Below are 16,965 nucleotides of genomic sequence, written 5' to 3'. Positions count from 1 at the left end.
CGTAACACTGGGTTCACGTGGCTTTGGTTACTTAGGTGTGGTGCGTAACACTGGGTTCACGTGGCTTTGGTTACTTAGGTGTGGTGCGTAACACTGGGTTCACGTGGCTTTGGTTACTTAGGTGTGGTGCGTAACACTGGGTTCACGTGGCTTTGGTTACTTAGGTGTGGTGCGTAACACTGGGTTCACGTGGCTTTGGTTACTTAGGTGTCCTACGTAACACTGGGTTCACGTGGCTTTGGTTACTTAGGTGTGGGCAAGACGTGAAAATCCCTTCCAAGCCGAAGCATTAATGACTTCACTGTCACCCATCCAGACGTCCTCCTGAACTGCTCTGTTTCATAAAAAAATGCTCTCTAGAGACACATCTTGTCTAGTGCATCAGTTTGTCACTTCCTTCCTTTCTTAATATTTTCTTTCTCTTTTTATTTTTTGCCAGTCCTGGGTCTTGAACTTGGGGCCTGGGCACTGTCCCCAAGCTCCTTTTGCTCAAGGCTAGTGCTCTGCCACTTGAGCTACAGCAACACTTTCAGCTTTTTGTGTGACTAATTGGAGATAAGAGTCTCACGGACTTTCCTGCCTCGCTTGGCTTTGGACGGCCATCCTCAGATCAGAGCCTCCTGAGTAGCTAGGATGACAAGCGTGAGCCACCGGCGCCTGGAATATTTCATTATTTATTCTCCTTCCCAGAGCTTACTGCTTTTCCTACCTTAGAAAGTAATTGAATGGTAATGTAAACCTTTATACATTTCCAGTGTCACTTCTCTGATAGTGAGTGATGGAACGTGAGCCATTTAAATACAAGATTATCTGGCTTCTGTTTGTAAATAAGATCAGCTGTACAAGGAGATCGATGATGGCTTTTCATTTTTCACCTACGCATGTTGTCTGGAGAAGTGGTTTATTGACAGGACAGACAAGTGTGCAGCATGTCGCATTCCAGTGGTAGCAGTGTGTCCGTCTCTCATTGGGTACAGCTGATTCCGTGTGAGCCCATGTGAGCCAACGCTGAGGTGGTCAGCCCCACCCTTGTAGGACCTGGGCTCCAGCTCCGATAGCGTAGGCCCCTTAGCAGACTTCTCCTGGGACTGTTCTTGTGAGTGCAGGAATCATGGTCATTTTAGGTATAGATGGGCGGGAGGACACCAGCTGGTTTAAAGTCCAGGCTCAAATGGACCAGTGTGTCAGACCCCCAAGGGCCTGGTGCTTCTGCCCCTGAGCCTACTTCCTGTTTCTGGTCTCAGTTACCTCAGCTCCATTCTCCTGTGGAAAGTGTCCTCCTTGTATCCCTTTTTCTTCCCATCATTGGCTGGTTGAAAGTCCTAGCCATCTGCTGTGCTTCTGTTGAATGTAGATTCTCAGCCCGACTCTCACCAGTGACCTGACATTTCTCCAGGTCACTTGTTCCTCATGGTGACCTAATGCCACCCCGATGCACAGAGATTGCAGCGGTTACAGCCCAAGCTGTGTACTAGCTCTTCCTCAGGGTGAGAACTGACAAAGTCCTGCTGGGGCCCACAGGTGTCACATGGTCCCCAGAGACTGTGGAGATGAGCTAAGGAGCAGCTGAGTCTCCTGAGTGGCCGTGCCTCACAGAGCCAGCGCTGAGAGTCAGACTCTCCTGAGTGACCATGCCTCACAGAGCCAGCGCTGAGTCAGAGTCTCCTGAGTGACCATGCCTCACAGAGCCAGCGCTGAGAGTCAGACTCTCCTGAGTGACCGTGCCTCACAGAGCCAGCGCTGAGAGTCAGAGTCTCCTGAGTGACCATGCCTCACAGAGCCAGCGCTGAGAGTCAGAGTCTCCTGAGTGACCGTGCCTCACAGAGCCAGCGCTGAGAGTCAGACTCTCCTGAGTGACCATGCCTCACAGAGCCAGCGCTGAGAGTCAGACTCTCCTGAGTGGCCATGCCTCACAGAGCCAGCGCTGAGAGTCAGACTCTCCTGAGTGACCATGCCTCACAGAGCCAGCGTCCCCCGAGAGTCAGAGTCTCCTGAGTGACCGTGCCTCACAGAGCCAGCGCTGAGAGTCAGAGTCTCCTGAGTGACCGTGCCTCACAGAGCCAGCGCTGAGAGTCAGACTCTCCTGAGTGACCATGCCTCACAGAGCCAGCGCTAAGAGTCAGAGTCTCCTGAGTGACCGTGCCTCACAGAGCCAGCGCTGAGAGTCAGACTCTCCTGAGTGACCGTGCCTCACAGAGCCAGCGCTGAGTCAGAGTCTCCTGAGTGACCGTGCCTCACAGAGCCAGCGCTGAGTCTGAGTCTCCTGAGTGACCGTGCCTCACAGAGCCAGCGCTGAGAGTCAGACTCTCCTGAGTGACCGTGCCTCACAGAGCCAGCGCTGAGAGTCAGAGCCATTGTCCAAGGTCACACAGCGTGGGTGGCAGCCCCCTTCAGAGTCTGGACCTGTGCTCCCCCCCTACTTTGTGGCCTTTCCACCCAGCAGAGAACCTTTCCAGTACTAGGTAGAGTGAGTTCTGTTTTGCAGGGGGAATTCTAGAAGGCAGAAACCACATTTGTTCTTTTCTTACCTTGATGTCTTGGATAGCTGCCGCTCTGTTTTTTATTCAGCTTGGAGCCCCAGTTTGAGATTCTTTTCCACCAGGTTTCATTAACTAATTGGTTCACTTTGCCAGTTTGTTGAGAGTGTGGGGAGCACCTGTCTCTAGGTGTTGGGGCTCTTGCAGGCTTGGGCAGATGTGAGCAGGACAGCTCAGTGGGCAGCGGATGGAGAGGAGCACAGACCGCTGGTGAGGGGCCCGCACCAGGGAGGGGGCAGATGAAGGGGTGCCTGGACATGTGGGCATTCAATATCGACCGCGCGTTGCTGGAGTCCTCGGCAGTCCTCTAGGAAGGGAAGTGATGGCTCGCTGCTGTCAGATGCATTTGAGGGACTTGTCAGGCCCTCTGTGGCCAGGGGTTTAGGGCTCCTGCCCTGAAGATAAAAGGAAGGAGGCTGTGGTCCTCAGAAGTCCAGGGAGGCCCAGAAAGGACGGTGGGATGCTGTGTAGCCGCAGAGCCCAGCTGAGCCCCCAGCGTTTGCCTCAGGACCTCTTGACAGTCTTAACAATGATTGCCAAAGCCAAAGAGATTTCATTTGTTGGTTAATTCTTTTGATATTTACTGTATTAGAAACTCAAACAGAATTTTTTTATTTTAAAGTGACAATGGCAGGAGTTTGGAGATGTAGCCCAGTGCTGGAGCGCTTGCTCAACATGCCTGAGGCCCTGGCTTCCATCACAGGACCATAAACAAACAGAAACAATGACAGACTTACTGTAGTCAGCTGCAAGTAGTATTTTAAAATCAGGTTCTCCACTACCAAGTATTTAGTGATAAGAAAGGTGTTATTTTACATTTTCCAAATTTCCTTTATATCTAACTTGATAGAAGGCTACAGAATTGTCTTATGCTTGTACATTCAATTTATTGTAATTTTTTGAAGTATCTGAAGGAAGTCAGTCTTGTGTGGATAGGGGCGAAAAAGAGCATTTTGTTGTAGTTTTTTCCCCCTTAACATTATACCATAACCCAGTGGCGGCATGGGTTAGCTGCTGTGTGAGCTCTGAATTCATGTCAACGAATGCTTGGTACCTGCTTGCACTCAGAGCTCTGGCTGCCCCTGCCCTTTGCACAGATCTTTTACCCATGTTTGGCCCTGAAACATCGTGCACTAATCATTTGGAAAATACTAGATGGCAAAGTATGGCGACTTTTTCAATGTGCACAATTACACCGTATCAAAAGAATCACATGAAGAAGCTGAAACTGTGGTGAATAAAAGCCTTCCAAAATTGGATTCCAAATTTGGCTTCAAAGATCAAATACTGTTGCTGGCAACACACATAATCTGTTGTTGTCCTTGAAGTGACAGGCAAGCTGTTGCCTTTTGAGAAAATGTCACCAGAGACTCAGGTTGAGTTTGCTTGTCATCATTCTTTCAAGCACAAATGCTGCTCCTGGAAGCAGGGGTCCAGTGGCGCTCAGAGCTGCATGTCTGCAGCAGGAGTTCCCTCCAAGGTGGCTCCACCCTGGCGTGCACGCAGGGCGTCAGAAGGCCGAGAGTGACCTCTGTTAATAAAGTTGGTTTAACTTTAATGGAGCAGTTAGATTTCTGTTTCACCACGGCACCCTTAAGCGAGGCTGCCTTTTGATTTGAACTGTGCAGGGTGAGGGCTGTGGTAGCACCGCCTGGCCCCTCCCAGCACGCCGTCTTTGCTCTCACTGCGCAGGCTCTCTGTGCAGACTTCCAGGCAGGGAAGGAAGGCAGTAGTGTTGTGTCCCAGGATTGTTGGGCAAACATGGGTCTCATCCACCACTTGAAAGCGTCTCAGGGACCACATCAGTTGAGCGGACAGCTGTTTTGAGGACTTCTGCCTAGGAAAAAATGCTCTAAGTATGTAGTATTCTCTTGGAAAAATTCTCCGAAGATGAGCTCAGAGGGTACAGAGTGAATGGGCAGCAAGCGTGTAAAGATAGGACACCAGCTGCCACCGTCAGGAGACAGGTCCTAGACCACTGACCGGAGGGGCCTGGGATGTCTGGGTTAAAATATGAAGGCTAAAGGAATAGTTCACAATTAGGAATGAGATGCTGAGGGTTTGTATTGTTGCTGTTCTTATAAAGGTGATGTACAAAGGGGTTACCTTTTCCCAAGTCAGGTAATGAGTGCGTTTCTTTTTGCACTGTCACTCCTTCCTGCACTGAGACGCTGAAAGTTTTAAAGAATGAAACAACATCTGGAAACAAAAATTAGTCATTGAAATTTTTAACTCAGGAGACACAACAGAAAAGAGACTTAGTTAAGAGAAGGCAGGTCTGAGAGGATTGCTGACTCAGCACCATAGAAGCACTGAAAGCCGCGTAGTTACAACATGAAAAGAATAGACGCAAAATGAGTAGATGTAAAAAGTCTACTGATGAGATTATGGCTAAGGGTTTTAATTGACATTGTTACTTACATTCAATACGTAAGACAAATCTTGAGCTGGATAAATGAAAACAAAATCTCACAGAGGCATGCTGAGGAGCCACAGAATAGGAAAGATAGAGAATCTCAGACACGGGGCGGGCAGTAGCCTGAACGGAAAAAAAGGACCTAGATGGGGAGTTGGAGGTGTGGCTTGAGTGGTAGAACGCCAGCCTCGGGTCAGAATGAAGAACGTAGATGGAAACACCATCAGCGCACGCAGAGCGGGCTGAGGAGCGCGGAGCTGTGGGAAGAAAAGTAACCGCCAAGCTAGGCTGCAGCTAGAACCAAACCCAGCTCTCTGCTGTTGGTAAGACACTCGCCTGAAGTCCAGCACTGCGGACAGGCTGGGGGACAGGGCTGGGAGGACACAGAGAGAAATGCATGACCAGCAGGGTAAGAAGCTGAGTTCACCAGCGAAGCCCGTGCAGCCGCCGCACAGCTCTTGGAGGAGCTGCATTGCAGGCGGGGGCACTGGGTGTGTGCCTGTCCATCGTGCGGCAGTGGAGCAGTGGAGATGGTCCTCAGCGCAGCAGTGAAGGCAGAGCTGAGTGCGAGGATTCGGATGGATTCCCAGCGGGCCTGAGGGGCTGGATTGGGTCCAGAGATACTGGCTCCTGCTCTCCTGCCGCTCAGCCATGAGTAGGTTGAACAGACAGGAAGTTGTGTTTGTGGAGGCCAGTGTCATTTACTTGACACGGCTCTGTCCCAGCCAGGCCAGAGCTGTACAGCATCACACATAGTACGATGCAGCGAGAGCCCTGGGCTTTGCATTCAGCAGATCTGGCCTGAGGGTTTGTTTTCTCCCAGTAGCTGGTGCGGCCGGCCCTGCCAGTGATTCCAGTCAGATGGTTTTGTCTTGAAGGCGAGCAGGCTTGGGCTGCCCGGCGCTGGCACGCAGCCTGCGTGGTCTCCGCCCAGTGGTTTCCGAGGCACAGCGGGGTCTGGCTGTGGGGCTGAGGCAGGCAGGTTGGGGGTTTGCAGGACTCAGTTCTCGAGCTTCTCACGCTACGTCTTTTCCTCCTCAGCTGCAGTAGGTCGATCGGATGGCAGTGCTTTTGGAAATTGAGCTACATGGAATTTGAGGAAATACTTCATTGCACTCTGCCCTTGGCTTCCTGCCTCTTGAGCCTTGTCTGCGGGCCGCGTGGGCTCCGCCTGCAGGCTGACTGCGTGTGGGGTTCTGGGGCCGCTGTGCTTGCGGCTGTCCAGAGCGTGCAGCTCTTGAGGAGCAGATCTACTTTGTTCCACTCAAGTACACCCCAAGGGGCCAGCATGGGATTTACATAAAAAAAAAAAGTGGATGAGGGGTTCTTTCTGTTGACAGGGTCTCCGACCTGGAGGATAATTTTTGGCGTGGAGTGCAAAGGTACATTTGAGCCAGTTCAGTCAGGCCTCAGGCCCCGGGAGGCCGCTCGGCCTGGGCCTCAGGGTCCCAGCCCTTCCTCTCCGGGCTCTGAAGGCAGGTTCCACCGCAGCTGCCTCCGGCCCTCCTCCGCTTTTAGGGGATTATTCTTGTGCGTGTGCCAGTGTGTTCATTTCACTAACAACCCTCATGCCAGCCTTGTCGGGTAGCCATTACGTCCTGAATTACAGCTGCATGCTCACTACCCTGAAGTCATACTATTACTCTTAGATTCATTACTTAGCAGGACAGCGTCTTCCAGTAGAAAAGAACCAGTGCCTTTTATAATTAGTCATTTACATTTCCTTTCCTTGGGGAAGAATTTCTCCGTCTGAGAAGTGGATGACGGCCTGGTGGGACAGGGATGTGGTGGGGGAGGTGGTTCTGTTATCTTGGAACTTACCTCTGAACCCTCTGGACTGAGACTGGGGTGGACTTTATCTTGGTATTGGGGTGGCCTTGGGCTGCGGTGAACCTCACAAGTGAGCTCAGATAGCTAGACCTAGAAAAGTCCAAGTCCTAGGAGCTGCCATCTGCCAACTCAACTCAGAGGAAAGAGAGCAAGCAGGGGGAAGCTGTGTTTGGGAAGGAGGCAGAAGTGGCTCCCTCCTTCCTCCCCTCTGTCCCTCCTTACCCCCTTCCCTCTTCGTTTTTACCCTCCCTCCCTCCCTCCCTCCCTCCCTCCAGAAGAGCACCCGGCCCTCCTTTGCGAGGGAGGACTATGGATGCACGGGTGAGCGGCTATGTGAAGCACCTACCCTCTCAGTTTGGGGAATTCAGACCTGACTCAGACGGCGGAACCCGCCTTGTGTGTTGAAGAGTCCGAGACATGTGACTTTAGAGCCCCAGTCAATAAAATGGAAGACTCGTGACAACATTTTAGAAAGGTTATTAAGCAGACAAGAATGTGTTAGTTACTGGGCTGCAAAAGGAGAGTCATTAAGAATGAGTCATTGAGCAGCAAGCAATTTAAAAAATGAAAATTAAAAATATTAATTTAAATAGCATTGAAAAACATAAAAATCCATATTATAGCCTGAATGAATGGATTGTTCCTTTTGATTATCAAGTTCTCTGCTGTGTGACTGCATCAGAATTACTCTCTCCCTCACCCTGATGCTCGAAGCTGGCGTTGCCTCTGGCTTTTGCTGTGACGGTGACATTTCTGTGGATGTTACGTACATGGCCTGTCTCCTGGCTGGCCTTAGGTTGCTGAGTCATGGAGCAGAAGGGTATTTAGTTTTTTCTAGGAAACAGCCAGATCTTTTTTTTTTTAAACCAAAGTGGTGGTATCATATTATGTATCCAACAGCCATCTGTGTAAATTCTAGATATTTTACCATAAGAAGGAAATTTGACCAACATTATATTTCCCTTGTGTTCTTAATTTATGCTTCATAGTAATCCTTTGTCAGGATACACACACACACACACACACACACACACACACACATATAAATATAAATATTTTCTCCCTGTCTGTGGTTTACCAGTTCATTTTGTCTGTAGTATCTTCTGATAAGCAGATAATCTTAGTGTGATATATCTAATCTACTCTTTTCTTTTGTTGTGATGATTTTCTGTATCCTAACTAACCTTCCTTTGCTGATTTATGATACCAAGATATTCCCCCTATGATGTTATTCTTTTAGAAGCTTTCTAGGTTTAAGTTTAGGTTGCAGACCTAGCTTGGCTCATTCTTGTGTGTGCTAGGCGTTGGGTTCTTGCCTACAGCATCTTGTGGACACACACCATTTGTTGAACATAGTTTTGCTTTGTTTCCAAATTAGATTGCTTTCGTAGTTTTGCTGAAAATGAAATGAATGGATAAATGAGTGTCTATTTCTGGCCTTGGTTTTTATCCACTAGGCAATTGGATCTTTATGCCAGTGCATATAGCCTTAATCACCATAGTGTTTCTTGGAGCAGACTTTGTTCTTTTAAAAAATTGTAATGGAGATTTTGTGCTTTATGTTTTTATATGAAGTTTATTGTTATCCTGCCATTTCTTGCAAAAAAAAAAGTCTGCTGGGGTTTTCAATGGGATTATGTTGAATATATATGCCAATTTTCCTAAAATTGGCTGTATGAATTATACTGAGTCTTCTAATCTGTGAATATAGTGTATTTAAAAATTTTATTTGGATATTTCTTAATTTATCCTCACAACTATTTCTGTAGTTTCCAGTGTATGGGTCTTGTTCATACTTTGTTAAACGTTTCTAATTTGGATTTTTATTTTTTGCTATTTTACATGGTATTGCTTTGTTGTTTACTTTTTTTAAAAAAGTACTGGTATAAATAGAAAAATGGATTTTGTAACCCAACGTAGTCGCTTTTTATTGCTACTACTTTCGATCACTACTATTGCTCCATGGCAAATTATCCCAAACTTTCTGACTTAAAGCAAACATTTGTCTCTCTCCTGGCTTCTATGGGTAAGAAGGACATGGACTGCTTGTCTGTCTACTACAGTGTCTGGACCTTAGGCTGGGAGGCTTCAGAGGCTGGCCACAGTGGATACCTGGGGGCTGGAATCACCTGAAATTTCATCCATGAGTGTGATGCCTTGGCTCAGATAGTTCTAAGAGTAGGCCTTTAGGTGGGACTGTCCCTCCATGGGGGTTATTATTCTCAAAGCATGGTGGTCTGTGGACCGTCAGAGTTCCTGTGTGATAATTTTATTCTTACTGGCTCAGTCCCAGAATTCCATGTCGTCCTCATACTTTGTCTCAGAAATCAAAGGCTTCTGTGCTCTTGGAGGGAAGCATCCATAGGCCTACCCAGATCCTAAGCAGGGAACCTGGCCTCCATGTCTGGATGCAACAGAGCTCGTGGAGCAGGGGCCATTGATGTTTCAAACATTCTTCTAAATTCACCTTTTAATTCTGGGAGCTTTTGATTGGATGCTTTAGGATCTTCTGTCAGCTTGAGCAAGAAGGAGGCTTTTACTTCTTTCTTTCCAGTACATGTAGCTGTTACTTACTTATCTTGCTGTATTGCATAGTCAAGCACCTCCAGTGCAGTATTGAGTAGAAGTGATAAGAACAGACATCTCTGCCTTTTCCAGATGTTGGGAAGGATGAAGCATTTAGGCTTTCACTATTAGTGTGATGTTGCTGCTGGCCTTTTGTAGATACTGTGTGTGTTCGGGTGTTTGCTCAGAGTGCAAAGCGGGCAGACAGAGAGCCTATATTTACTTAATAAGCACCCTGGCCTGTCAGGCAGGCTTGTCTATTTGAGGAAATCCTGATACACAGTGGAAACAGAGGATGAGGATACATTTTTAAAATAGTGGGTGAACAGGTTTGCTGAGATTTTTTTAAAAAGAAAAATATGTTTTTAGTTATGCTGTTTTAAGGTATTGAAATATATTTTTTCTTATTTATTCTGTTAATTTAGTGAAGGACATTGATTAGTTTTTTGAATGTTAAGCCAACCTGTGTTACTGAGATAAACTAAACTTTGTGCTGAGGCAAATTGTATTTTGTAATTTTTAACTTAAAAATAGAACCTTTTCATATCCTTCTGGGTTCTCTCAGGTCAAATTTCTGTTCAAGGCTTGGTTTCCTTTTGTTCTAATGCCTTTATTATTTTGCTATTAAGGAGAGGATAGCTTTATATAGTGCTCCTTTAACTTATGGAAATTTTTATAAGATTAATAATTATTTATGTAAGATTCGTATTATTTAATCCTTAAATGTTCAGTAGAATCTAACAGTGAAGCCAATCCATGTTTTCTGTTCTGTCAGTTTGAAAATTCTTTCCTTTTGAACAATTTGACCATTTTAAACAGGGTATCTAGTTTATTGATTTATTCCTTACCACTTTCTTTTTCTTTACATTATCTTTAAGTAGTTATCCAAGGGGGTTTTAAATCAACATGTCAGTTAACAAGTGCGACGCACACCTTCGTCGTTCTCCCTCATCTGCCCCGGCCCTACCCATCCTCTCAAGTTGCCTGGTTCTGTTTTCATATGTGTGCATTGAATGCTGTCTCATATATGTCATTGAATGCTGTGACTGTATTTGTCTACCCTTCATTTCTCTGTTCTCATCCTTCCTTCCTCCCTCCTTCCCTCCCTCCCTCCCTCCTTCCCTCCCTCCTCTCGCTCTCTCTTTCTTTTTCTTTCTTTCTTTCCTGGAGCTTGACCTCCAAGTCCCATGTTCTCACTTAGACTTTTTCACTTAAGGCTTTTTCACTACTTGAGCCACACCTCTACTTCCAGATTTTTGCTAATTGAAGATAAGAGTCTTATGAGCTTTTCTGCCCAGCTGGCTTCAAACTGCAAGCCTTAGATCTCAGCCTCCTGAGTAGCTAGGATTACAGGTGTGAGCCGCTGGCTCCTTGCTTAATGGGCATTTCTCATAGATGGCTTATATCTGACATTTGGATTCCTATCCTTTTTGTGTGCCTTTGGTTCTGATGGACCTATGCACTGTGTTCAGTGTAATTGTGTGTTTGGAGTTTAGGTTGCCTTTTCCATTTGTCTCACTTTTCTTATTTCCACTTTCTTTGGTGGAATTAAGTATTTTCTTAACAGGCTCTTGTGTTATGGAGCTGTTTCCGGTTTAGAGAGGAGTAAGCAGAAAGCAAGGGGGGCCCAAGTGCTCGCCCATCCGCAGTGTGGCACACACGGAGCGGCCCAGTCCAAGCCCGGAGCTCATCCGGGGCCTGTGGGGTTGACAGGTGTCTGATGCCACGTGCCTCCCACTCTAGTGGCATTGAAAGCTGTTTCACAGCACGCCCCTCCCCCCACCTGTTCACCTGTTTACCTTTCCTTCCCTCCTTCCCTCCCACTAAACCCTGGGCACCATGGAGTTTTAACAACTCTCTGTGGCTCTGTCTCTCCAGAATGCCAGCTAGTTGGACTCCCAGGTGGGACTGTCACTTGTCTGGCCAGCTTCTTGACTTCGCTGGCTGTCTCCCTGCTCTCCTGCTCCGTGCACTTGGCATCTGTGTTTTGTCATAGACTGCTTTCAGTACTGCTTCACCCCGTTTGCTGCTGCTTGGTCTGTGTCTGAAAATGCACGTGCAGTCTGTAGGAGGTGCTGGCAACCCTGGCTTGACTGGGTGGGACCCCTTAGTCTTAACCACTGTCCTGGGGCCATCACTGTTGTGGGAGCTTGGATTAGGTAGGATGGGTTTGTCCTGTGAAAGTTCTTCTAGATACAGTCACTGGAACCACATACCTTTAATCACATCAGTTAGCACGGCCTAGTTCGAAGCCAGTGTAGGCTACCTAGAGAGACCCTTTCTCAAACAAAACCATATAGTAATTCATTTAATACCCACAGTGCCTGTGTGAGGGACCCTGCCATCTCCCTTTCACCGGGGGGGAGACAGAGCCTTATTAAGGTTGCAGGTGGAAGCCAAGAGCTGCGCCTGCTTCCTGTGTTTTCATGGCGGCTCTCTGCTGAGTGTGTCTCTGGTGGTCATGCCACAAGGCCCTGTCCTTGGCCTCGTCCTTGCCTCCTCTTCTCTGAGGCTGCGATGAAGACATCGAGGATCCGTTTAACCAGAGCTTCTAAGCTTCGAGGCTCAGCTAATGTGATAGATGACATAATCGAGATTCACAATGAGTTCTGCTGCCCAGAATGCCAGATGAGAACCAATGACATGAAGAAGCTAATAGGAATAAATGGTAAGTCCTACATTCAAGTTCAAACAACGAAGCCGTATAGGTTGGCGAGAAGCCGTCTGGACAGTTTGGATTCACTGCGTCTCCAGCGGGAAGTTCTTGTCATCGTTTTGTCTCCATTAGGGTGCTGCCTGGTGACCGCTCTCCCTCCTCTCAGGCCTCCTCCTGGCGTTTCTGCCCTGGACAGCCAGGGGCCTTTTTCAGTATGGGACCTTCGTCGCTATGGGGGCTCCCGTTTCTACTGCATTATCCTCCCCAGACAGCGTTGCCGTGGCCTTACCATTAACTCCCTAGAGAGCCCATGGCCTGGGGATGGCGCTGTCTTCCTTACCCGGTTTCCTCGCTGCTCCTTGGGCCTCCCAGCCTTCAGCTCTCTCCTGGGGTGTGTCCTGCTCCTTCAGCGTCCTGGCTCTGCTACACGGTGCTTCCTCCTCCTGCCATCTCAGCTCAGGTCCCGTGTCCTTACGGTGGCTCGGGTCAGTGCCCAGGCCACAGCTGGCCCACAGCCCCACCTGACACACCGGTGTGGTGAGCATTTCTTACCACCAGACAGCTGGCTCTCTGCATTTCCGCTGCTGTGTATCAGGACCCGAGCGAGGCCCACCCGGGTCTGCTGGCTTCCAGGCCCTCAGGGCTGTGATGCAGGGCAGTGTCAGGATGCCAAGTGGAGTGGAAGGAAGAAGAGGCCCGTCGCAGGCCGTGCAGTTCCCCCGCAGTAACTTGTGACAGCCTGTGTGGAGCTGCCTGGGGTGTCAGGGCTGAGCGCACGAGCACTTCTGCCCAACACACACCCCAGAGCTGGGCTCCCAGGTCAGGGGGCCCAAGCCCTCCTGACACCCACGCTCCCCAGTGGCAGCGGAGCCCTGACCTTGCCTGCAGGCCTCTCCAAGGGCAGCTGTCAGGCCTGTGGTTTTAAGGGTTTGGCAGAATACAGATGCTCAGGACTTAATTTTCTGGCACACAAGCAGCCTCTAGTAGTAAGTACTGTTGGTGAGTAATGGTCAGACACGAAATGTGGTGCTCAGTTGCATTAATGAGATTTGCTGATCAGTGGGTGGAAATTTTGAACAGCACGGCAGTAGCCTGCCTGGCTCTGTCCTCTGTGCCATCAGAGCACTGGTGTGTGTGTGTGTGTGTGTGTGTGTGTGTGTGCACACGCACACACACGCCATGTGGTCCAAGGGGGAATTTGGAAGGGCATCTTTTAAGAACCCAGGGATGGGGATGCCTCAGGGCATTGCAGAAAGCACTCTTTTTGAGTCTTGTTGGAGGCAGGGCCTGTTCTGGGTGAGGAAGACAACTTAGGTTCCCACATAGGAAGGGCACCATTGCTGGCCAGCAAGAGGGCGGGATGTTGTGGGGAGCTGGCTCACTGGCTCACTGGCCTGGTCCCTGAGCCCCTGTCTAAGCGGCCAGCTCTGCAGGTGTGGCCAGGGCGTCAGCTCCGCTCAGAGTGCTCCTTCCTGTTGTGGAGAGTGGGGCAAGCCCTGTGGGCAGGCTGAGTCGTAGCGGCACAGGCACAGGCAGGCAAGCTGGGCTCTCTCATGCTAGGTGGGCAGCTGCTCTAGTGCTTCCTGTGCTCAGTTGCCCCTCGTCCCGGGAACACAGCGCCTCCCTCAGCCTGGGATCCTGCACACGCCTGCTGCTCATGTCCACCAGGCTACAGATCCTGCTTGCTGTAATTGAGAACCCCCCTGCCCTGGGGCGAGGTGGGGGCCAGCCTCTCTCCTGCTCCCCAGGCCTGGCATGCGGTGACAGTGCAGGAGCAGAGCTGCGGTTTCCCGACCCCCTGCTGTACGAGGGTCCCTCCCGGGGCCTCTTTTACCTCCTTGAAGCTGCCAGCACTTCTGGAGGGGGGGGGGTGTCATTCTCATCTCATAGAGAGCTTATCCCATTGCCGGGCCACTCAGCTTCTATGTAATAGGGCTGGGTTCCCACTCCAGACCTCTCTTACCTAAAACTGGTCCTCGCTCCAGGGCTGCAGGCCTCCCGTCTCATAGCGTGTGAGCCTCACTCACTCCAATCTCAGTCTCACATGTGCCTTCTTCCTCACGACTGTCCTCAGGGGTTGGGTTCTTAGTGAGTAGCATGGGACCCGTTTACCCTCTGCCCGGCCTCCCTTGGGGGCCGGATGCTGGCTGTCCAGGTGCCTTGCAGGTAGTCCTTGGGGCAGATGGCTCTGCCCAGTCTGCTCCAGGCGCTGCCCTGTGAGTGTCCTTCATTTACCTGTAACTGTCCTCTGTTTACGTCTAGAAATGTACCATTAAGTGTTCAGGTGATACGAGCACTTCTGATGTCGGAAATGTGGGCTTACTTCTCAAGTGACGCCCCGTAGGGCTGCATGGCGGTGGGGTCTGGCCCCTCACGGGGTTCTCAAGGGGAAATCTAGCAGTTTGTGAGTTTGTTGGGTTATAAAACTACTATTTATAAAGTTATTTCTTTGCCTCTTTGCTCCTGTGCGATATGTGTTTTATTTTATATGCGTATAATACACATTGTCATATTTTTCCCCGTAGGACAACTACACCTTTGCTCAACCTGGGATTCAACTGAAAGTGAAGATGTTGGAGGAGCTCGTGAGCCGGATTGATGGTACGCCTGCGTCCCGGGCAGCCCCTCCCGAGGCCAGGGCCAGGGCTGGGAGGCAGGGAAGTAGCCTGGCCCTCCGAGCCACAATCCTTGCTTTTACCCAGCCAGTGGCCTGGGCCACTTGGCTCTGCGGCCTCGACCCCTCCTAGGCGGCCACAGATCAGGGGCTGTGCCCACCCTACTCCTGCTCTAGCCAAGATTCAGGCAGGGGCTGACAGGAGGGTAATGAACTTGCTCGTAGCAGGCAGCCCTCACTCTTGGGTGAGCAAGGGACTATCTTGCCCGGGTGACAGAGTGGTTGTTTATGGCTGTCCTTTGGCTTTCTCCCTGCCTGTGTACCTCATTTTGCTATCAAGGAGGTTAGAATAATTTCTCCATGGAATCCAATTAATTACCAAGTCTGGAAATAACATCTTCAATATTATAGAAAAATTATAGCGTGTGCTCGGGCAATTTTAGATTATGCTTTCATGTTTAAGTGGGGGCCTTGAAATACTTTTTACCTCCGTCCTTAAAATAATTCCCCCGCGATGTGCTGACTGTCATCTTGCAATAGCAGAGTTTAATTAAATGAAAGTTGAGAGATAATGCCTGCCCGTTCCGGGCATAGTCTCCTGATAGTTTGTTAAATTAATGCACTGAGCATTAACGAAGTGATAGCAAGCAGAACCAGGAGTGTATCTGCAACCCAGCCGGTCAGCGGTGAGCTGGCCGAGGCCTGCTCCTCTCGGATGAGTCCCCCGTGAGGCTGCCACAGCATTTTGCTACATATACAGAAAACGTACTTCGTTTAAAGTGTGGCCGTGGAGCATGACCCTGTGTGTGCCCTTGCGCACATGTGTGGTTCTGAGCGTGTCGTCCTTGCCCCCCTCCCCCTCCCCCCAAGCAGTGGTGAGTTGTCAAAGCAGTCGTTACAGGATGCACTGGCTTTGGGGAACGACTGAGTGACAGCATAAAATGGAGCCATGCAAATTATAAACTCTTCTCTTGTTCCTCGCTTGAGTCTGATTTCCAGCTCTCTGTCTAATGGTTATTACCTAATTTCCATATTATGAAGTCTTACCCAGTTCTTACAATGCGACTTTATTTGATTCAGTATTATATTTAGCTACTTTTCAACTTATCTCTTCAAACTGCGGCCTCTTTGCTCCTGTCAGTGTATTTGTGTGCATTTATTGTTCTCGCACAGTCAGGTCTGGCGGGGCTGTGCTTGGGATTTTTTCTTTCTCTTTTTCTTTTTCCCTGTGACCGGTTCCCAAGTGCTCCCTGCCTCACTTAGCTCTTTGAAATGTGATGTGCAGTAGCTGTGACTCCCACGCTCTTGGCTGGTTTTTCTTTTTCTCCTTGGAAGGCAGGTTTTATGTTTTCTGGGTGGTCAGGAAGCTGTGGCCAGCATGCATTCACTTCAGCACTGCAGCTGGGAGATGCTGGGATTGGTTTTCTCGGGGCCATGGCTCAGCAGGAGACGCGTGCACATTTACTGGGTGATTGTTTAAGGGTGGCCACAGGCACTGGAGGAGCCTGCTCTCCACAGCCAGGCTAAGCTGAGCATCCTTTTATCTTGCAGCCCTCTGGAGTAGGCGTTTCTGTCCTGCATGAGTTTCCTCCAATGATCAGCTCTTCAGAGCCCAGGAAAGCCTGTGGTGTGGTGGTCTAACTGTGGAAACTGTTTGTTCCTGTTCTTCCAATGAAGCCTCAGAGTATTAAAGGAAGCGTGTGCGGAGCCTGGGCCCTGCCTGGACGCCTCCTCTCTCCAGGCCTTTGGAGGAGGGCCATGACCTGGGCTTCATAAGCCCCTCCCATCCCCATCACTTCTGGAGAGGGAAGTTGTGGGCTTAGAACTTTTGCACAGACGAACAATTTTATTAAGAGCAGGTTATACTAGCAAGAAAAAAAAATCACTTTTTTTACTTAAAAATAAAACCCTGCTGCTTTATTTCTGCATTTTTAGGGCAGATCAGCATTTATTTCAGGAAATTTTGGCTTGCGGAGGAGGGAAGCTGAGGCTTTATGGGCAGGTCCCGGAGGGGAGCGTTTGGCGGGGAGGAGCTGCTCTGTGCAGGTTAACACTGGAGTTCCAGCCACAGACGTGTGAACGTCTGGGCTCCAAGCTTGGAACAGACCATGCCAATTCACAAATGCCAGAGACCAGGGAGTCCTATGGAGACCCACGGAGAAACCCATGTGCAGCCACATGATCGTGAACTTAATGAAATGAAATGCAGAGAGACTTTGCAGTACAGAGTGCATTTGAATTCTTTTTTTTTTTTAATTGTGAAAATACTGTACAGAGGGGTTACACGGACATGTAATTACATGGACAAGATAATGAGATAAGAAATGTACTTATCAAGCACTGTAGC

General features: G+C 49.2%; 1 protein-coding gene across 3 annotated transcripts in view; it reads left to right on the top strand.

The window, feature by feature from the left end:
* Tbc1d22a (TBC1 domain family member 22A) overlaps nt 1-16,965 on the top strand; it is a 351,530-nt gene that overhangs the window by 184,368 nt on the left and 150,197 nt on the right. For all 3 annotated transcript variants that reach the window (XM_042697987.1, XM_042697985.1, XM_042697986.1), the window contains one exon: nt 14,530-14,605. In XM_042697987.1, coding sequence (XP_042553921.1) covers nt 14,530-14,605 — 76 coding nt within the window. The remainder of the gene's footprint in view (nt 1-14,529; nt 14,606-16,965) is intronic.

This window comes from Dipodomys spectabilis, unplaced genomic scaffold (genome assembly GCF_019054845.1).
Source record: "Dipodomys spectabilis isolate Male_0828 unplaced genomic scaffold, ASM1905484v1 ptg000230l, whole genome shotgun sequence".
Classification (NCBI taxonomy): Eukaryota; Metazoa; Chordata; class Mammalia; order Rodentia; family Heteromyidae; genus Dipodomys; species Dipodomys spectabilis.
The sequence above is the reverse complement of the archived record's forward strand: the minus strand, read 5'-3'. Positions and strand labels throughout refer to the sequence as shown.